This window comes from Salmo trutta, chromosome 7 (genome assembly GCF_901001165.1).
Source record: "Salmo trutta chromosome 7, fSalTru1.1, whole genome shotgun sequence".
NCBI classification, from domain to species: Eukaryota; Metazoa; Chordata; class Actinopteri; order Salmoniformes; family Salmonidae; genus Salmo; species Salmo trutta.
Genome location: NC_042963.1, coordinates 20,526,735 through 20,548,584, shown reverse-complemented (window position 1 = coordinate 20,548,584; position 21,850 = coordinate 20,526,735). Strand labels below are relative to the sequence as shown.

General features: G+C 45.1%; 1 protein-coding gene across 9 annotated transcripts in view; it reads left to right on the top strand.

The window, feature by feature from the left end:
* myo9ab (myosin IXAb) overlaps positions 1-21,850 on the top strand; it is a 234,826-nt gene that overhangs the window by 195,663 nt on the left and 17,313 nt on the right. For 6 of the 9 annotated variants that reach the window (XM_029758347.1, XM_029758342.1, XM_029758341.1 and 3 more), the window contains exons 23-34: positions 108-257; positions 887-1,194; positions 3,270-4,622; positions 4,950-5,046; positions 5,510-5,728; positions 6,912-7,012; positions 7,417-7,538; positions 10,658-10,872; positions 13,489-13,605; positions 16,164-16,352; positions 19,859-19,906; positions 20,008-20,119. In XM_029758347.1, the coding sequence (XP_029614207.1) occupies positions 108-257; positions 887-1,194; positions 3,270-4,622; positions 4,950-5,046; positions 5,510-5,728; positions 6,912-7,012; positions 7,417-7,538; positions 10,658-10,872; positions 13,489-13,605; positions 16,164-16,352; positions 19,859-19,906; positions 20,008-20,119 (3,031 nt within the window). The remainder of the gene's footprint in view (positions 1-107; positions 258-886; positions 1,195-3,269; positions 4,623-4,949; positions 5,047-5,509; positions 5,729-6,911; positions 7,013-7,416; positions 7,539-10,657; positions 10,873-13,488; positions 13,606-16,163; positions 16,353-19,858; positions 19,907-20,007; positions 20,120-21,850) is intronic. The other 3 variants (XM_029758343.1, XM_029758349.1, XM_029758348.1) reach the window with 3 other exon arrangements.

Below are 21,850 nucleotides of genomic sequence, written 5' to 3'. Positions count from 1 at the left end.
CTTGCGTTGCAGCCGTTCTGTTCCTATTGAATTTGGGTGGGTCTGGTCATTTGTGGGTGTATCTAGTCACTGACCCCCCCCCCCCCGGGTCTCTCTCTGTACTGCAGGTGTTCTTGCGGGAGGCGGAGCGTCAGCGGCTGCAGGCCCTGCTCCACAAGGAGGTGCTGCGTTGCATCGCCACGCTGCAACGCCGCTTCCGAGCCCGGCTGGAGAGGAAACACTTCATCAAGATGAGACAGGCCGCTGATGTCATCCAGGTGAGATGACGAAGTCGGGGCACCACACCAAGTCCAGGGTTGTGTTCATTAGGGCACGCCATAGCAACATTTTTTTGCAGCAGAAAACATAATGAGCATTTCTTATTGAACAAGTCTAGGTAGTCCCTCCCTGAATGAACACGACCCTGTTACTGTACTGGCATAACAGACTAAATAAAGCATGTGTAAACAACTTCCCCCGCACAGCAAGTTTTAGCTGTTTGTAGCTAGCTAACAACTTTTTAGCTGTTTATAGTAGTACGTCTTAGGTTATTGCGTAACTCTGGAGATGAAGTAGAACATCTTTTTGGAGTTGTGTAATCTCTATACTTCTCCTCATGCGCCGTCGATAAGAAAGAGGGGGAAATTTCCAAAATAAATGAGAAACGTGGGGCTTTTCTGGAAGCCATGTTGTTTATGGAAGAGATACTTGGCTACAAGAAGAGACTCGGTCTGCTGTCCTAATCATTGTCAGATTGAACAAAATCAAACCGAATGCGTAATTCTTACCTCGAACGGATTCTCAGAACTACTCCAAAAGCTCACATTCTAACTTAATGCAACGATATCACCTCAGTCAATAAATTCACTTTGTTCATTCATATTTCTTCATTCTCTCCTTTCCATAGAGGTGGTGGCGGGGCTGCCTGCTCAGACAGTCGGAGGCGGCAGTGGACCCAGCCGTCCAGGAGGAGGCAGCAGTGTGCCTGCAGGCAGCATGGAAGGGCTACAGGCAGCGCAGGCTGTTCCTGCAGTGGCAGGACTCTGCCCTGATAATACAGAGGAGCTGGAGAAACAGCAGCCAGCGCAGGGTTCTGGCGGCCATTACGGTGCAGACAGCCTGGCGGGCCTACAGAGAGAGAGCCCACAATTGTAGGACACACAGTGCAGCGACACTGCTACAGGCAGCGGGTAGGGGCTACCTGGCACGCCTAAGGTAATGAGGAGTTACAAACTTTTCTATTTTATGAAAGGTACAGGTAACTGCGAAAAATAAAGGAAACACTTAAATAAATGAGGGATACAAAGTACACTACATGACCAAAAGTATGTGGACACCTGCTCGTCGAACGTCTCTTTCCAAATCATGGGCATTAATATGGAGTTGTTCCCTCCCTTTGCTGCTATAACAGCCTCCACTCTTCTGGGAAGGCTTTCCACTAGATGTTGGAACATTGCTGCGGGGACTTGCTTCCATTCAGCCACAAAGCATTAGTGAGGTCGGGCACTTATGTTGGGAGATTATGTCTGGCTTGTAGTCGGCGTTCCAATTCATCCCGAAGGTGTTCGATGGGGTTGAGGTCAGGGCTCTGTGCAGGCCAGTCAAGTTCTTCCACACCGATCTCCACAAAGCATTTCTGTATGGACCTCGCTTTGTTCACCGGAGCGCTGTCATGCTGAAACAGGAAAGGTCCTTCCACAAACTGTTGCCACAAATTTGGAAGCACAGAATCGTCTAGAATGTCATTGTACTCTGTAGCGTTAAGATTTCCCTTTACTGGAACTAAGGGGCCTAGGCTGAATCATGAAAAATAGCCCCAGACCATTATTCCTCCTCCACCAAACTTTACAGTTGGCACTATGCAATGGGGCAGGTAGCGTTCATCCGGCATCCGCCAAACTCAGATTCATCCGTAGGACTGCCAGATGGTGACTCTAGAGAGTTGAGTAAAGTTCAGTCTTGTGCTTCTCTGCGCGGGCTGATATTTCTTCTGCATGGTAGTCAAATTAAATTGTTTTTGTCACATGCCCCGAATACAACAGCATACTATGAAATGCTTACTTACAAGCCCTTAACCAACAATGCAGTTTTAAGAAAAAAGTGTTAGGTAAAAAATTGATAAGTAAGAAATGAAAATAACAAATAATTAAAGAGCAGCAGTAAAATAACAATAGCGAGGCTATATACAGGGGGTACCGATACAGAGTCAATGTGCGTGGGCACATGTTAGTCGAGGTAATTGAGGTAATATGTACATGTAGGTAGAGTTAAAGTGACTATGCATAGATAATAACCAGAGACTACCAGCAGCGTAAAGGAGGGGGGGGCTAAGCAAATAGTCTGGGTGGCCATTTTTATTAGCTGTTCAGGAGACTTATGGCTTGGGGGTAGAAGCTGTTAAGAATCCTTTTGGATCTAGACTTGTTGCTCCGGCAATGCTTGCCGTGTGGTAGCAGAGAGAACAGTCTATGACTAGGGTGGCTGGAGTCTTTGACAATTATTAGGGCCTTCCTTTGACACCGCCTGGTATAAAGGTCCTGGATGGCAGGAAGCTTGGCCCCGGTGATGTACCTGGCCGTACGCACTACCCTCTGTAGTGCCTTGCGGTCGGAGGCCGAGCGGTTGCCATACCAGGCAGGGATGCAACCAGTCAGGATGCTTTCAATGGTGCAAGTCTCGGTGGAGCTTAGAGGAAACATTGCATACGGTCATGTATAAAAATACCCGGTGGCCCATTATTTTGGCTACCATGGCTAGAGAGCTCAATGACTTTGAAAGAGGGATCTCAAAGGAGCATAGGGCATTTAAAGTATGTGCGTGTGTGTGTCAGTCACCAGATCTCAACACAATTGAGCTCCGCCTGAGGCAGCGTTTTCCACCACCATTAACAAAACATTAAATGACAGAATTTCTCCTTGAAGAATGGTATCACATCCCTCCAATAGAGTTCCAGACACTTGTAGAATCTATACCAAGGCACTTCTGGTTGCTCGAGGTGGCCCAACCCCTATTTAGACACGTTATCCTTTGTTTTGGCAGTTACCTGTATAGAAAGATGGACAATAAGGATTCATAGGCTGGATTTTGCTCAAACCTAGATCTCAAACACCTGATTCATATAGTTTGTTCAAGAAAACACAAGTGTTTTAGTGCTGGGCTGGAACAAAAGCTTGCACACTATTGCTCCCAGGTCCAAATGGTCCTACATTGATGAATAACATCGGATACGAGAAGGAATGGAAGGAAGATTGCTTTAAACTGTGTTTGCTTGCAATGACTGTTTCCTACAGGTTCACAGAACTAAAAGAGCAGAGTATGAATGAAAAGCAGTTGCTCAATGGACAAAGGAGCCCCACCACAGAAGAAAGAACGCCAGAGAGAACCATGGGCCTGGATACTGACGCCTCGGACGAACAGGTCTATGAGATCAATCACAATCATGACATCGAAGATGCCTCCACAGTCTGGCCTACTGAAGACTCTAAGGAGTCTAAGTTGGCGTGTTTGGTGAAGGAGGAGGAAGAAGGCGAGAGCGAGAGAAGCCAGAGTATAGAGGAGCCCAACTGCCACAAGACGCGGGCCAAGAGACAGAGCCGGCGCATGAGGGAGCTGGAGCAGGCCCAGTTCAGCCTGGAGCTACTCAAGGTGCGGACCCACAGCACAGGAGGGACTCTGCAAGAGGAGGAGACCCCTGTACCCCCGTGTCCAGACAGCACCCCCTGTCCTCTGGACGACCACCAGCCCTCCTCGCCCCACCGGGGCTTCGCCGTTAGCCACGGGAGCTTTGAGCTGCTCGACACCACCGTGGAGGCGGGAAGGCAAGGTTACCCCGGTTGCCATGATAACCAGTCCACGCCGCTCCGGACCTCTTCCCAAGAGGATTTGAATGGACCAATGTCTCCAGAGCCCCAGCCCCAGCCCCAGAAGGACCCGGAGGTGGTAAATGAGAATGATCCAAGCCCCAGGGTGGAGGAACTACCCCCCATGATACCATCCCCTATCAAGGTGGTGGCAGAGGATCCACAAGCTACCTTCTATATCCCCTCTGAGGACCAAAGCAGCGAGCCCAAGCAAGAGAGCCCAGGCAAGCCCGTGAAGGAGAGGCGAGAGTCCGCCTTACGAAGGCCCGTGGTTGTGGTCATCAGCATGCAGAAGGAGACCCCTCTGGAGGGGGAGCTGCAGGCGGCGCCAGCCCAAGAGATTGCACTCCAGACAGGTGGGACCACCACCACCTCCCGCCTTACACCCATCGCCGGCCTGGAAGTATCAGAGAAGACCCAGCCACCCAGGACTGTTACCCAGCCTCGGAGAGACTTAGCTGGGGTAGACAGGTCTAGCTTGGTCCCCTCCTCCACCTCCACCCATGGCCTTTGTCCTTCCGAGGTAGACATCCAGATAGTCCCCGAGCCCAAGGCCCCATCCGGTGAAGTCCTACCCAGCCAGGTGGAGAGGAAAGCAGGCTGGCCAGTGCAGGACAACTGGGTCTCCACCAACAGTATCCTGGAGAGCAGGGAAGTTTCCAGCAAAGCAGAAGCCAAGGCACCACAGAAGAAGAGCCCGACCCAGACCATCATTGTCAGTATGACTGAGAAGCCCCCCACCAACACCACATTCTGCTCCCGACGCAAGCTCCCCTTCTCCAAGTGAGTGTCATTTTGCTGTAACGTTTCTGTAATGATGCTGCTCATTCAAAGTGTCACTTAGCAAAAGCTTTGTAATTAATTTCTTCTCTCTACACTAGCTTGACTCTTTTCACTGACGGGCAGTGTGTACAAATTAACACTTTCATTTCAACAAATCACCACAGGGCTCTTCTTTTCTCCAAATGTACAGAAATGTATTTCTTATTCCTGTTGGTTTTTCATTGCCTTGAACAGCATAAACACAGGAAAAATAAGTTTGAATATGCAACTAAATGCATACATTTGAAAGTCTACAAATAGTTGTAACGTTTCCTGAATGTGTTGTAGGTCTGATAAGGACCTGGTGAACCAGGAGCGGTCGTTGGCCATGCAAAGACAGGAGGCCTCCGCCTCTAGAGCCACCGCTGGACAGAGAACCAAAGAGGTGGGTTGCGCACAAGTACACAACCCAAAGGACATACACACACAGAGTACACAATACGCCCTCTACACAGAGTTTACACATACATATCTTGGGAGTTTTTTTTTTTAAGATTTTTTTTTTTTTTTTTTAAGAACTTACATACTGTAACTTACATAACTCGTTACTCATCATGTTGCAATATACTAAAGCACTCAACGTTGATGTGTAGTTCCTACTGATATATTGTTTAAACTAATAATAGAATGGGCAGCTGTGGCTTGTATGTGCATGTGAGAGTGTGTGCTTTTATAAGTGGCATGTCTTGTAAATTTGTGTCACTCAGAATGTCAGTGTGTCTCTGTGATATCCACATAGAACACATATACACACACACCGTTCCTCTCCACACACACACACACACATATCCCTATCTCCCATCACGTACCCAGACCACTGACGTGTTGTGGTGTGTGTGGTTGAGCAGGTGGGCCGGCCCGGCCCCAAAAAGAAAGCCCGTATGTCTCGGACCCGCTCCGACTTCCTGACCCGCTGTAACTCCGAGGGGGCGGGCCAGTCGGACGATGACGATGTCGACACATTCTACACCCCCGCCCTGTCCCGCACGCTGCCCCTCCTCCCCCCGTCCCCCTTGACCCACCCCAAGGGGGGCACTGAGCCGGCCTGTTACAGTGACTCTGAAATGGTAAACGGACCCTGCAGGGGTCCAAGCGACCCCCCCCCCCCCCCTCTTGTCCCCTGCCTCCTACTGACCCCCCCCAGCCAATTTATTTTCTCTCTGGGGGCCATGCTTACTAGCCTGAGGGTACTCTTTTAACACGACTAACCCCATTGAACTAGCATCCTCCAACTTTGTTTAGTTTTTAACTACTGGACAGAGACATGTTTCTGTACTACCAGCTCTTTGCTTGACGTTCCTTTATTTCGTAGATAGGGAAAAACCCAACACGGGCTCAGGCCTCTTCTAGCGATAGTTTGTAGCAAAACAAAACTTTACAGCGTGCCTGCAACTGTAAGTGGTAATGTCATGGTTTCAGATTTGTTTTCCCCTGAAGAGAATAATCATCCTTCATAAACACTCAGTACCCCTAACCAACCACAGATCTAGGATCAGATAACCTAACCCTTAACCTTAACTTTGGAGGTTTAAAAGTTGTTCTGACCCTGGAGCAGTAGTCAGGAGCTGATCTGACCCTGGGGCAGTAGTCTTGCGTCTACTCTGATCTTGTGACATCCGTCTAGTTGCTGGAAGAGGAGAAATGCAATGTCCCTCTCCTCTTAGCCTGATCCCAGAACTGTTTGTGATGTCTTGCTAACTCCTATGGTTATCACAAACAGATCTGGGACCAGGTTAGTCCAACTAGTCTTAGCCAGAAGTGCAATCGGTGATGCATGCTGGAACCTTCTACCATTGACACCATTTCATTACTACCTTTTACTACTTCCCTAGCAGGTCTTTCCGAGCATGAGCACCCTCCCTCCCTCACCAAGTCATATCTCTTTTAGTTTGAAATAGTAGTTTTCTATATGTTAATATGTCTTTGTCTCAGTATGTAAACATGTTAGAATGTTTGTGGACTGTTAACTGTTGTTTTGTGCAGAATGAATGAGTGATGGATGGATGCAGTAGGAACATCCAACATGGATGTATTTCTTTGTTCTGAGATTCAAGTTTGATTGCACTGCCCTCTATAGGACAATGCATTTTCATGTCTCAAATGTGTCTCTTCTGTCTTTTCAGCATATGACTCAAAGACATGGCAAAATAGCCTGAGCGTTTGTTGCCCAATCAATGAAAATTGAAAATACTTCACTTCCCTGTGTTTGGTATCAAGACTTACCTTGCTACTAACGTTTTATTCTCCCAGGCTTCTCACAAGGAAGATCATAAGAAGTTCCACAAGACTATGTCTTCAGGAGACCTGGGCAAGGTAGCAGCGCTTGGGAAGACATCCAGTCAGGATGGAAGGTAGCTACAGCACCTTCTCCTGCTCTCTAGCCCAAATTACAGTAGCAAGACGCAACGTCTCAGTTGGTAGAGCATGGCTCTTTCAACGTAAGGATTGTGGGTTCGATTCCCGGGACCACCCAAACGAAAAATGGATTCACACAGGACTGTGGATAAGTGTCTGCTAAATGGCTATTATTATTATTTTACCATTATTATGCAGAGGCACAAATGAAGCTTATATTGTATTAAACAGACTATTACCCTTTTCACACAAGTTGCTGAACACGTGCGGAAAAGGACATGTGAAAAGATTATACAAAGACAAATCCGAGCCAGCACACACCCTGGCGAATCTGGTCGGCCCAATCGAAATAGAATACAGGTTTGTTCTAAACTGTCTGTGTTGACTGTGTTTGTGGCAGCAGAGTGCGAGGGAAGATGCGTTTCTGGGGCAAGGCCAAGCATGCAGAGAAGAAGCTGTCCAGAGAGAAGCAGCAGACCATCAGGAGCGAGTCCACACAGGGAGACGGCACAGACAAGACAGGTAATAAATTCACTGTGTGTGCGCAATGGACAGTAAAGTTGTTCATCCCATGGCATTGTTGAATAATTGGTTCTGCTAGCTTGAACGGCATTCTAGAGCGTGCGTTATTTCCCAATAACGCATGGTATATTTGCACGGTAGAATTCAAATGCTTATAGTTCATTCTGACATGTTCTATGTTTGAGCTGCTTTTGAAAGCAAAAGTCGAATTGAAAACATAATTGGCGTTGTTGAATTAGATTTTCATAATGGCAAGCTAGGACTGATGGGGTTTACGTCTAAACTAGCACGTCTGTTTGTTTGGTTACCACGGCAACTACTGACGCTATCTAGTAAACTTCCTAGCTACTTCAGTGGATGTTGAACACATTTCTATGCATTCTCTGGAAAATAACGCATAGTAGAACACACCTTCCACGTTGTTCATCATTTTCCAGAGAACGAATAGCCCCCTCGTTAATACTCCCTTACATATTGTATAACACTGGACATGTGACATTCCAAATGAAAGAAATGTTGTCACATGCTTTATAAACAACAGGTGTAGACAAACAGTAAAATGCTTAATTACCAACCCTTCCCAACAAGCCAGAGAGAAAAATAATGACACAAGGAATAAATATATATATATTCTCTTTTAATTAAATCTTTTATTTAACTAGGCAAGCCAGTTAAGAACAAATTCTTATTTACAATGATGGCCAAACCCTAACCCGGACTACGCTGGACCAATTGTGCGCTGCCCTATGGGACTCCCAATCAACGCATGTTGTGATACAGCCTGGAATCGAACAAGAGTCTATAGTGATGCCTCTAGCACTGAGATGCAGCCCCATGATTAACAATAACTTGGCTATATACACTGGGTACCAGTACCGAGTAGATTTGCAGGGGTACGAGGTAATTGAGGTATATACAGTTGAAGTTGGAAGTTTACATACACCTTAGCCAAATACATTTAAACTCAGTTTTTCACAATTCCTGACATTTAATCCTAGTAAAAATTCCCTGTCATAGGTCAGTTAGGATCACCACTTTATTTTAAGAATGTGAAATGTCAGAATAATAGTTGAGAGAATGATTTATTTAAGCTTTTATTTCTTTCATCACATTCACAGTGGGTCAGAAGTTTACATACACTCAATTAGTATTTGGTAGCATTGCCTTTACATTGTTTAACCTCTCTGGGCCAGCGTCCCACCTACTCAACAACCAGTGTAATCCCGTGGCGCGATATTCAAATACCTTAGAAATGCTATTACTTAAATTTCTCAAACATATGACTATTTTACACCATTTTAAAGACCAGACTCTCGTTAATCTAACCACATTGTCCGATTTCAAAAAGGCTTTACAACGAAAGCAAAACATTAGATTATGTCAGCAGAGTACCCAGCCAGAAATAATCAGACACCCATTTTTCAAGCTAGCATATAATGTTACATAAACCCAAACCACAGCTAAATGCAGCACTAACCTTTGATGATCTTCATCAGATGACAATCCTAGGACATTATGTTATACAATACATGCATGTTTTGTTCAATCAAGTCCATATTTATATCAAAAACCAACCAACGTTCACAAAAAACATAATTATTTTAAGAATTATAGATACAGAACTCCTTTATACAATCGCTATGTCCGATTTTAAAATAGCTTTTCGGTGAAAGCACATTTTGCAATATTCTGAGTAGATAGCCCAGCCATCACGGGCTAGCTATTTAGACACCCACCAAGTTTAGCCCTCACGAAAGTCAGATTTACTATAAGAAAAATTGGATTACCTTTGCTGTTCTTCGTCAGAATGCACTCCCAGGACTTCTACATCAATAACAAACGTTGGTTTGGTTCAAAATAATCCATAGTTATGTTCAAATATCCTCTGTTTTGTTCGTGCGTTCAAGACACTATCCGAAGGGTGACGCGCCCGACGAGTTTCGTGACAAAAAAATTCTAAATATTCCATTACCGTACTTCGAAGCATGTCAACTGCTGTTTAAAATCAATTTTTATGCTATTTTTCTCGTAAAAAAGCGATAATATTCCGACCGGGAAACCATGTTTTCGTTCAAAAACATGGTGTCGCCTCGTGCACGCGCCTCAGTCTCATTGTCCTCTGATAGACCACTTACCAAATGCGCTAATGTTTTTCAGCCAGGGGCTGCAAAGACATCATTCAGCTTTTTGCCGCCTTCTGAGAGCCTATGGGAGCGTTAGAAAATGTCACGTTACAGCAGAGATCCCCTGTTTAGGATAGAGATGATCAACAAGGCCAAGAAATGATCAGAGAGGGCGCTTCCTGTTTGGAATCTTCTCAGGTTTTGGCCTGCCAAGGAGTTCTGTTATACTCACAGACACCATTCAAACAGTTTTAGAAACTTTAGGGTGTTTTCTATCCAAAGCCAATAATTATATGCATATTCTAGTTTCTGGGCAGTAGTAATAACCAGATTAAATCGGGTACGTTTTTTATCCGGCCGTGCAAATACTGCCCCCTACCCTAGAGAGGTTAACGTTTGTGTGTTTGATGGCTCGTCGGAGGTTGCAGCGGGATTTCTTATAAGCTTCCGGGTTAGTGTCCCGCTCCTTGAAAGCGGCAGCTCTAGCCTTTAGCTTAGTGTGGATGTTGCCTGTAATCCATGGCTTTTGGTTGGGGTATGTACGTACAGTCACTGTGGGTATGATGTCATCAATGCACTTATTAATGAAGCCGGTGACTTGATGTGGTCAATGTTATCAATGAACACATTCCAGTCTGTGCTAGCGAAGCAGTCCTGTAGCTTAGCATCCGCTTCATCGGACCACTTCCGTATCGAGTGCGTCAGTGGTACTTTTTGAGTTTTTGCTTGTAATCAGGAATCAGGAGGATAAAGTTTTGGTCAGATTTGTCAAAGGGAGGGCGAGGAAGAGCCTTGTATGCGTTTCTGTTTGTGGATTAAAGGTGATCTAGTTTTGTTGCCTCTAGTTGCACAGGTGACATGCTGTTAAAAATAAGGTCAGTTTCTCTGTTGATTTGTCATCTCAACAGTAAGACAAAAAACTGAATAGAAAACCAAAACAATTGTCTTCACAACACCACTACTGTATCTTTGTCTCTCTGTGCTTTGCGGGTCAAGATGGCACGTCATCTCCCCCCCACAGTCCCGACCTGACTGCAACCAGGGGCCGGGATTCCAAGGAGAACAAGGACCCCTCTCCCAAAGTGAGGCGGAGACGCAGCGTCAAGATCAGCAGCGTGGCCCTAGAGCCTGCCCAGTGGCAGAACGACGCTCTGCACATCCTCACCAGCGCCCATGACTACAGGAGCATGAATGACTTCCTCATGAAGAAGGTAGGCAGACTGACAGAGGGATACGCAGGTAGACAGACTATGTACAACTGTTTATCTTACACACACTCTCAAGGAAATACACAGGGCACCACACAGAACACTGCTGGTTACCTAATTAATATGATACACAATACACACACACAGAGATGCACGCTCACACATACAGAAGTGTACACATACAGTGCATTCAGAAAGTATTCAGACCCCTTCCCTTTTTCCAAATTTTGTTTCGTTACAGCGTTATTCTAAAATGAATTCAATAAAATCTTTATCAATCTACACACAATACCCAATAATGACAAAGCGAACACAGGTTTTTAGAAATTTCAGCAAATGTATTACAAATAGAAAACAGATACCTTATTTACATAAGTATTCAGACCCTTTGCTATGAGACTCGAAATTGAGTTCATGTGCATCTTGTTTCCATTGATCATCCCTGATGTTTCTACAACCTGATTGGAGTCCAGCTGTGGTAAATTCAATTGATTGGACATGATTTGGAAAGGCACACACCTGTCTATATAAGGTCCCACAGTTGACAGTGCATGTCAGAGCAAAAACGAAGCCATGAGGTCGAATGAATTATCTGTAGAGCTCAGAGACAGGATTGTGCTGAGGCACCGATCTGGGGAAGGGTACCAAAAAAATTCTGCAGCGTTGAAGGTCCCCAAGAACACAGTGGCCTCCATCATTCTTAAATGGAAGAAGTTTGGAACCACCAAGACTCTTCCTAGAGCTGGCGGCCTGGCCAAACTGAGCAATCAGGGGAGAAGGGCCTTGGTCAGGGAGGTGACCAAGAACCCGATGGTCACTCTGACAGAGCTCCAGAGTTCCTCTGTGGAGATGGGAGAACCTTCCAGAAGGACAACCATTTCTTCAGCACTCCACCAATCAGGCCTTCATGGTAGAGTGGCCAGACGGAAGCCACTCCCCATTAAAAGGCACCTGACAGCCCACTTGGAATTTGCCAAAAGGCGCCTAAAGACTGTCAGACCATGAGAAACGAGATTCTCTGTTCTGATGAAACCAAGATTGAACTGTTTGGCTTGAATGCCAAGCATCAAGTCTGGAGGAAACCTTGAACCATCCCAATGCTGAAGCATGGTGGTGGCAGCGTCATGCTGTGGGGATGTTTTTCAGCGGCAGGGATTGGGAGACTAGTCAGGATCGAGGCAAAGATGAATGGAGCAAAGTACAGAGAGATCCTTGATGAAAACCTGCTTCAGAGCACTCAGGACCTCAGACTAGGGTGAAGGTCCACCTTCCAACAAGACAACGACCCTAAGCACACAGCCAAGATAACACAGGAGTGGCTTCAGGACAAGTCTCTGAATGTCCTTGAGTGGCCCAGCCAGAGCCTGGACTTGAACCCGATCAACATCTCTGGAGAGACCTGAAAATAGCTGTGCAGCGACACTCCCCGTCCAACCTGACAGAGCTTGAGAGGATCTGCAGAGAAGAACGGGAGAAACTCACCAAAGATAGGTGTGCCAAGCTTGTAGCATCATACCCAAGAAGACTCGAGGCTGTAATCTCTGCCGAAGGTGCTTTACAAAGTACTGAGTAAAGGCTCTGAATGTTGTATTTCAGTTTTTTTTTATATAAATTAGCAAACATTTCTAAAAACCTGTTTTTGTTTTGTCATTATGGGTTATTGTGTATAGAGTGATGATGGGGGGGAAAAAGCTCATTCATCAATTATAGAACAAGGCTGTAACGTAACAAAATGTGGAGAAAGTCAAGGGGTCTGAATACTTCCCGAATGAACTACATTCACCAACATACACTTATTCTCAAATACATTCGTGTAAATGACTTCATCATTAAAGGTAGACTCAGTGATAGGTCATAGATGCAGAAAGTAAACGGCATACTGGGTCGTTGTAGCGTGAGGCTCAACTTGTCCGCTGTTTTGGTCCTGTGGCTATACCAGGCTGCAACAGCGCGATGAGAACCCGTGCACATACGCAGATATGGTGTGTGCCTGTGTGAGAGCAATGTCTTGCATTTCGCTCCTCTCAATATCTGCGGTGCTGCTCGTGGCATCGTCATTTTGCTGAGTCTACCTTTAACTTAGTGTACACACACCAGAATGCTACACACACACACACACACACACACACACACACCAGAATGCTACAGCAGTACTGTATTGTACTATACCGTATAATACGATAGTCACATATTTACACAGCAGCAGCATACTTTAGGTTTTATAGCAATGGTGGTTCTGGGGGGGGAGGAGGCAGTGCCCCTGTGACAACAATTTTGGACTCCCTTGTGGCCCTCCTAAATGTGGAGTATGAAATCATTTTGACATAACTAATTTTTGCTATCGGTTATTAGACAGTGGCAACGCAAAACTCTTATTTCACCCACACATTTTCTAGAGGGACGGCTTTAGGCGGAACACAACAGTATCGTACCACATGCAAAACGATATGACAACAATAACGTCTAATGTAACTGGCCCCTCTAACAGTACAACTGGCCCCAGCTTGGCCCCCCACAGTTGAAATGGTCTAGAACCGCCACTGTTTTGTAGACTACAGTATTTGATGAGTTTGATGAAGGAAACCTGTATTTATTATGACCATTTATTGTACCACATAGATCAATGACCTGGACTCCGAGGACAGCAAGAAGGACACCTTGGTGGACGTGGTCTTCAAGAAGGCTCTGAAGGAGTTCCGCCTCAACATATTCAACTCCTACTCGACCGCTCTGGCTGTGAGTACCACTATGGTTGTTTCGCGGTCATTTCAAGTTTGAAGGTATGTACAGGATACACATGGTATACACCGTCCAACAAAATGCTTACTTGCAGGTTCCTTTGCAACAATAATAACAAATAATAAAAGATAAGACTACGAACATAAAGTTAATGGCCCAGTAGAATAGAATAAACATTTTAGCATAAGTATAATACAGGAAGGCACAATTTATAGTACAATAATTACACATATATCAGCGAAACGGGAGATTAGCAATTAAATAAGAGTCTAGTAGCAGCAATTGTGATGGGTGTGTGTGTGTGTGTTAGTAGGGCTGTTACTGTGACTGTTTTTCTGCCACACTGGCAGTCACGAGTCATGACCGCAGTCAAATTCCACATGACCGTTTAGTCACGGTAACTAGGCTTCTCCAAAACTGCCCTCTAATGCCGCTGATGGTCATTAGTAGGCTACCGAACTTTCTAACGGCCAATCGCTAATGGCCTGATACTCAGTGCTATATTGTCCCTTTATTCATTCTGTTATCTATGCAATGGAAAATCAAATCAAACACTTCATGAGAGCCCTGGTATTCAGAGTTTGAGCGGAATAGGATCACCTCTTGTGCAGAAAGAGCCAGCTCCTCATAGCTGGTTGATGCATGGAATGAAATGTGTGTTCCTATAAGCCCATGTTGCACAACATTTCTATAGGCCTTTGATGGCCTCTATTAAAAAGAGGAGGATCCCATCGGCTTACTATATTTATTTGTCAACTTTCCTAATATTAAGCACATTGCTTTCCTTTACAACCTGAGTAACATGAAAATGAACCGCAGGAAAAGCATCCTCCTTTCGCTGTTTAAGTGCATACCGCTAACATGTCTATTGGTCCATTCTAAATCAAACTAATTTCACACATATATTATTTAGTATATGTAAAATCAAGATTCAATTCAGAATAGTCTGATGGGTGAGAATTGTATCACTGTGTGTGCAGTCTAAGGCAAGAAACAACGCATGCATTTTTTCCCCGATTTTTTTCAAATCATAGTTGCGTGCATTGTGTCATGTAGCCTAGCCCATAGGCCTATATATTTTGATAAGATTTGTATCAGAGCTGAAGTGGCCAAATAAAGTGAGTTTTTATTGCGACAGTGACACATTTTTGTTGTTTTGGCTCTGTACTCGAGCACTTTGGATTTGAAATGATACAATGACTATGAGGTTAAAGTGCAGACGGTCAGCTTTAATTTGAGGGTATTTTCCATCCATATCGGGTGAACCATTTAGAAATTACAGACCTTTTTGTACATAGTCCCCCCTCCCCCTATTTTAGGGGACCTAAAGTATTGGGACAAATTCACTTATGTGTAGTAAAAAGTTTTGTATTTGTTTCTACGGAGCAATTCCGTACCAGGCCGTGATGCCACCGGTCGAGACGCTCTCAATGGTGCAGCTGTAGTATTTGGAGAGGACCCTGGGGTGGCGTGCTGATATTCTTCAGCCACCTTAGGAAATAGAGACGCTTTTGCACCCTCTTGACAAGAGTGGTGGTGGTGGTGTTGGTCCATGACAAGTCCTCAGTGGACGGACGCATAGGAACTAAAAACTGCTGACTCGCTCTACTGCAGTCCCGTTGATGTGGATCAGGGTGTGTTTCCTCTTCTGCTTCCTGAAGTCAACAATCAATTCCTTTGTTTTGCTGACGTTGAGGGAGAGGTTGTTGTCCTAGCACCACAATGCCAGTTCACTTACCTCCTCCCTATAGGCTGACTCGTCGTTGTTGGTTATCAGGCCTACAACCGTGGTGTCGTCAACAAACCAGATGATGGAGTTGGTGTGGTGCAAAGCCAAGCAGTCATGGGGAACAGGAAGTACAGCAGAGGGCTGAGGACACACTGAGTCAGTGTGGAGGAGGTGTTGTTGCCAATCATTACAGCCTGTGGTCTGCCCGTCAGGAGGTTCAGGATCCAGTTGCAGAGGGTAGTGCCCAGACCCAGGGCTCTGTACTTAGTGACGAGCTTGGAGTGAACAATAGTGTTGAATGCTGAACTGTACTCAATGAACAGCATTCTCACACAGGTGTTCCTCTTGTCCAAAGAGAAAATTGGAGTGGGTCCAGTGTGCCTGGCATGCTGGCCTTGATGTGGGCCATAACCAACCTCTCAAAGCATTTCATGATGAAAGGGGTGAGTGCGATGGGGCGATAACCAAGGTGGCATGGCCAAATGACTTTCTTGGGCACTGGTCACGATCACTTTTACAGTGGGCCTCAAGGTACTGGGCACCCCAATCACAACCGTCAGTGACCACAAATGCTTTTTTACTTGGACAGTGGCTGACTGTATTGTAGCGCATGAATCGTTTTTTGTAATCTTGCTTCCCTCACTACTACTTTCCTCCTCATCTCTGCCTGTCCCATACTACTTTAGACGGTACTACTGTAATCAATTGCATTATAACCCTTTCTCACAAGATCTCAAATCTCTTTACAGTAACACATATGGGCTTTTCCCGCTAATATCTTCTTCTCCCCACATCTCTTCCTTCTCCCCCTTTCCCTCTCCTCCAGATGGATGACGGTAAGAGTATCCGTTATAAGGACCTGTATGCCCTGTTTGAACACATCCTGGAGAAGAGCATGCGGCTGGAGCAGAGGGACTGGAGCGAGTCGCCTGTCAAGGTCTGGGTCAACACCTTCAAGGTCTTCCTGGATGAGTTCATGACTGAGTACAAGCCCATGGACAGCACCATCGGCAAGGTAGGGTTTGTGTGAGCGGGTGGAAGGATTTTGGCTGGCTGGGTGGGTGGGTATGAGTGCTTGCGTCCGTACGTGCCAATGCGTGTGTGTTGTTTATTTAGAGTGTGCTTCAACAGGTCCGTCCCATTGAGATGGAAATCCTATAGCAGTCTTACAAGCTGACGCATGGCATGTTGGATCAGTGTTAATTTCGTCAACAGAAATAGTGACAGCAGTGCGACGGACACACGACACCCGGCACACACAGCCTATATCAGCTGTTGAGCTGCAGGGGAGCAAGCAAGGAGTGTAGGCAGACGGGCTCCGCTCTGTCCCCGCTTTCGATTTTACACATTGTGCAGGCAACTCTCTTGCTTCCCTGTAGCAAACCAGTCACCACCAGCCTTCTAGTTAGCTACACTTTGCCTGGTTAAGAAACACAAGCTAGGGCCTCCCGCGTGGCGTGGTGGTGTAAGGCACTGCATCGCAGTGCTAGCTGTGCCACTAGAGATTCTGGGTTTGAGTCCAGGCTCTGTCGCGGGCGGCGCACAATTGGCCCAGCGTCGTCCGGGTTAGGGGAGGATTTGGCCGGCAGGGATGGCCTTGTCCCATCGCGCACTAGCGACTCCAGTGTCTGGCCGGTCGCAGTTCACGCTGACACGGTCGCCAGGTGCACGGTCTTTCCTCCGACACATTGGTGCGGCTGGCTTCCGGGTTAAGTGGGCAGTGCGGCTTGGTTGGGTTGTGTTTCGGAGAACGCACGGCTCTCGACCTTCGCCTCTCCCCGAGTCCATACGGGAGTTGCAGCGATGAGACAAGACTAACTACCAATTGGATACCACGAAATTGGGGAGAAAAAGGGGTATAAAAAAACACGCTGCTTCAAGAAATTTGAAACAATTGAGTTTAAGAGAAAAAAAACAGTCTAGGTAGGTTTTTCTCTCCCTTCAGTATAGACAAGTAGTCTGTCTTTGATTTTGTAGTCTTGCTCAACCCTTCTACTTTCCCCACTGCATTTCATAGCCAGATTCTGTAGCCACGTCTCCCTCTTTCCCTCAGAGAAAACGGCTTGTGAGATTACCGTTCAATAGACCCATAATACTCTTTCTTTCTTTCTTTCTATCGTACATTGGTGGGCCACATTTTACATTCATAAAGCATATCGCGGGCCATTCTAAAACTAGGCTACTTAACCATTTTAGGCTACACCTCGTTCAGTCATGTTACCTCAGGTAGCTATAGCTAACAATCTGGGGCGCGTACAGCAGGGTGCAACGTTTTGGAACGTTCAGATAGGCTCTGCAGGCTGCCATTAGCAACTCAATTATCCTTAACTTCTTCTGTGTTTGATTATTTTTTAAATAATCGGTTCAAGGACATCTGGTGTTTTAGAAGCAATTATTGGTACCATGATTGTCTTCGAATGTTGTATTTATTTACACCAAGATCGCCATTTGCCTATTCACTATCATGCGGGATCCTGTTTTCTGCTAACAATGCCTGAAGTACCGCGGTCAGCCTTGAACTTCTGTAGCTTCAATGAGCGCGGGCAGATGTTCTCCCCTGGGAATAACATTGGTTCTATTCATGGAATTCCATCTGCAACATTCAAGAAAGTTTTGCAACTGAACGTGGCCCTGCTAACATTACGAGTAGCTTATACGCAAGCATTTGGTGGCACACAAAGAAAGTAAAAGAGATGGCAAACAATTTATTGACTAAATTCCTCTTGACACTACACTATAACATTATTTTGAGTTCATGTGGACCCAGTGACTCAGCACTTGGACCAGGACTCCAGCCATAGGGACTCGACCATTGGGGACTCGGACTTGAGCACAGGGGACTTGGGACTCGATTCGGACTCTAGGTTTAGTGACTCAACTACATCACTGGGCGAAACGGTCATTAGCTGTCGTTCTACTTTTGGACATCAATGTGGCTTCGGCGTCCGTGGAACGTTGATAACAATGGCAATGATGTGACTGAGGTGCAACCCATACTACTTTGCGGCACCATCTGGTGATTGTGGTCCTCTCTTTCTCTCTCTCTCTCTCTCTCTCTCTCTGTCTCTGCGCTTGTATATGTGAGTTTGTTTTGTATGTAATGCGCAATATTTATGTAGGCTGAATTAGGAATTTACATGGGCAGATAATTCTTATATATTCTTAGATACGTTTGTCATATGTCTGCTGTTGGGAAGAGAGATGTTATGCAGAAAAATATGTTGGACAAGGCTATGTACAGTTGAAGTCTGAAGTTTACATACACTTAGGTTGGAGTCATTAAAACTCGTTTTTCATCCACTCCACAAATGTCTTGTTAAAAAACTATAGTTTTGGCAAGTTGGTTAGGACATCTACTTTGTGCATGACAAGTCATTTTTCCAACAATTGTTTACAGACAGATTATTTCACTTATAATTCACTGTATCACAATTCCAGTGGGTCAGAAGTTTACATACACTAAGTTCACTGTGCCTTTAAACAGCTTGGAAAATTCCAGAAAATTATGTCATGGCTTTAGAAGCTTCTGATTGCCTAATTGACATAATTTGAGTCAATTGGAGGTGTACCTGTGGATGTATTTCAAGGCCTACCTTCAAACTCAGTGCTTCTTTGCTTGACATCATGGGAAAATCTAAAGAAATCAGCCAAGACCTCAGAAAAAGAATTGTGGACCTCCACAAGTCTGGTCCTTGGGAGCAATTTCCAAACACCTGAAGGTACCACGTTCATCTGTACAAACAATAGTACACAAGTATAAACACCATGGGACCACGCAGCCGTCACACCACTCAGGAAGGAGACACGTTCTGTCTCCTAGAGATGAACGTACTTTGGTGCGAAAAGTGCAAATCAATCCCAGAACAACAGCAAAGGACCTTGTGAAGATGCTGGAGGAAACAGGTACAGGTAAACAGGTAAAGTATCTATCTATATCCACAGTAAAATGAGTCCTATGTCAACATAACCTGAAAGGCCGCTCAGCAAGGAAGAAGCCACTGCTCCAAAATTGCCATAAAAAAGCCAGACTACGGTTTGCAACTGCACATGGGGACAAAGATCGTACTTTTTGGAGAAATGTTCTCTGGTCTGATGAAACAAAAATAGAACTGTTTGGCCATAATGACCATCGTTGCGTTTGGAGGAAAAAGGGGGAGGCTTGCAAGCCGAAGAACACCGTCCAAACCGTGAAACACGGGGGTGGCAGCATCATGTTGTGGGGGTGCTTTGCTGCAGGAGGGACTGGTGCACTTCACAAAATAGATGGCATCATGAGGCAGGAAAATGATGGGACTAAATCTAAAAAAGATTGCCAACATTAACACTGTGTTGGTTGTATGGGTGGGTGGGCGTAGGCTTGATGGGCGTAGGCTTGATGGGCGTAGGCTTGATGGGCGTAGGCTTGATGGGCGTAGGCTTGATGGGCGAAGGCCTGATGGGCGAAGGCCTGATGGGCGAAGGCTTGATGGGTGAAGGCTTGATGGGACTAGTCACTGGTCTGTCTGTCTCCTGTTCTCTTAGGCCCCCAAACCAGAACGCAAGAAGAGGAGGAAAAAGGAACCTGACATTGTGAGTACTATATTCTATCCCGTATCTCTACGCTTTGTAATGCATTTGATGGCTGTATTTTTATGGCAAACTGAGTTGAGCCCCTCTATCACCCTCCGTAGGTTGAGGAGCACAATGGGCACATCTTCAAGTCCACCCAGTACAGCATCCCCACCTACTGCGAATACTGCTCCTCTCTTATCTGGATGATGGACCGGGCCTGCGTCTGCAAACGTGAGTTCACACACACACACACATTAACAGTTCCACTCCACACAAAAAATGGTCAAAGACTCCAGTCACCCAAGTCATAGACTGTTATCTTTGTTTGTTTTTACACTGCTGCTACTCGCTGTTTATTATCTAGTCATAGTCACTTTACACCTACCTACATGTACAAATTACCTCGACTAACCTGTACCCCAGCACATTCACTCGGTACCTGTATCTCCTGTACATAGCCTCATTATTGTTATTTTATTGTTACTTTTTTGATTTTTTACTTTAGTTTATTTAGTAAATGATCCCGTGTGGCTCAGTTGGTAGAGCATGGTGTTTGCAACGCCAGGGTTGTGGGTTCGATTCCCACGGGGGACCAGTACGGGGGAAAACATTTATGAAATGTATGCATTCACTACTGTAAGTCGCTCTGGATAAGAGCGTCTGCTAAATGACTAAAATGTAAATGTAAAAATGTAAATTTTTCTTAACTCTATTTTCTTCAAACTGCATTGTTTGGTTAGGGGCTTGTAAGTAAGCATTTCACGGTAAGGTACCTGTTGTATTCGGCGCATTTGTGACAAATTCGATTTGATATACAGTGCCTTCAGAAAGTATTCACACCCCTTGACTTTTTCCACATTTTGTTGTGTTCCAAAGTGGGATTAAACTGGATTTAATTGTATTTTTTGTGTCAACAATCTAAACACAATACTCTGTCAAAATGGAAGAAAAAGTAAAAAGTTTTAAGAATTTATGGAAAATTAAACACTAATATCTTAATTAGATAAGTATTCAACCCCCTCAGCCAATACATGTTAGAATCACCTTTGGCAATGATTACAGCAGTGAGTCTTTCTGGGTAAGTCTCTTAAGAGCTTTGTACACCTGGATTGTACAATATTTGCCCATTATTTAAGAAAAAAAATCTTCAAGCTCTGTCAAGGTGGTTGTTGATCATTGCTAGACAGCCATTTTCAAGTCTTGCAATAGATTTTCAACCCGATGTAAGTCAAAACTGTAACTAGGCCACTCAGGAACAGTCAATGTCGTCTTGGTAAGCAACTCCAGTGTATATTTGGCCTTGTGTTTGAAGTTATTTTCCTGCTGGACGGTGAATTTGTCTCCCAGTGACTGTTGGAAAGCAGACTGATTCAAGTTTTCCTGGAGGATTTTTGTCTTATGCTTAGCTCGTTTCTGTTTCTTTTCATCGCCTCCCAAAAAATCTCCTTAGTCCTTGCCGATGACAAGCTACCCATAGTATAATGCAGCCCCCACCAAGCTTGAAAATATGAAGAAAAGGGTTGAATACTTGACTCGAGACATTTCAGCTTTTATTAATTCGTTTTTTTAATTAACATAATTCCACTGACATTATGGGATATTGTGTGTAGGCCAGTGATACAATCTCAATTCAATCCACGTTAAATTCAGGCTGTAACACAACAAAATGTGGAACAAGTAAAGGGTGTGAATACTTTTCTGTTACGTGAATACATTTAGTATAGTTCGAATCTGAACTTTTTAAATGTTTCACTATTTACATTTTTCTGAAATTGACTGAGTAGGATGGTCCTCCCCTGATGATATATATAAAGAGCCTCCACTGATATATATAAAAACACACACAGACTCCCACCATTACATACATGCACACACAGATACAACCACCCCCCCCCCCCCCCACACACACACACACACACGCACGTCCTCTTCCTGTGCTGCCTCTTAAGTGTCTGTAATCAA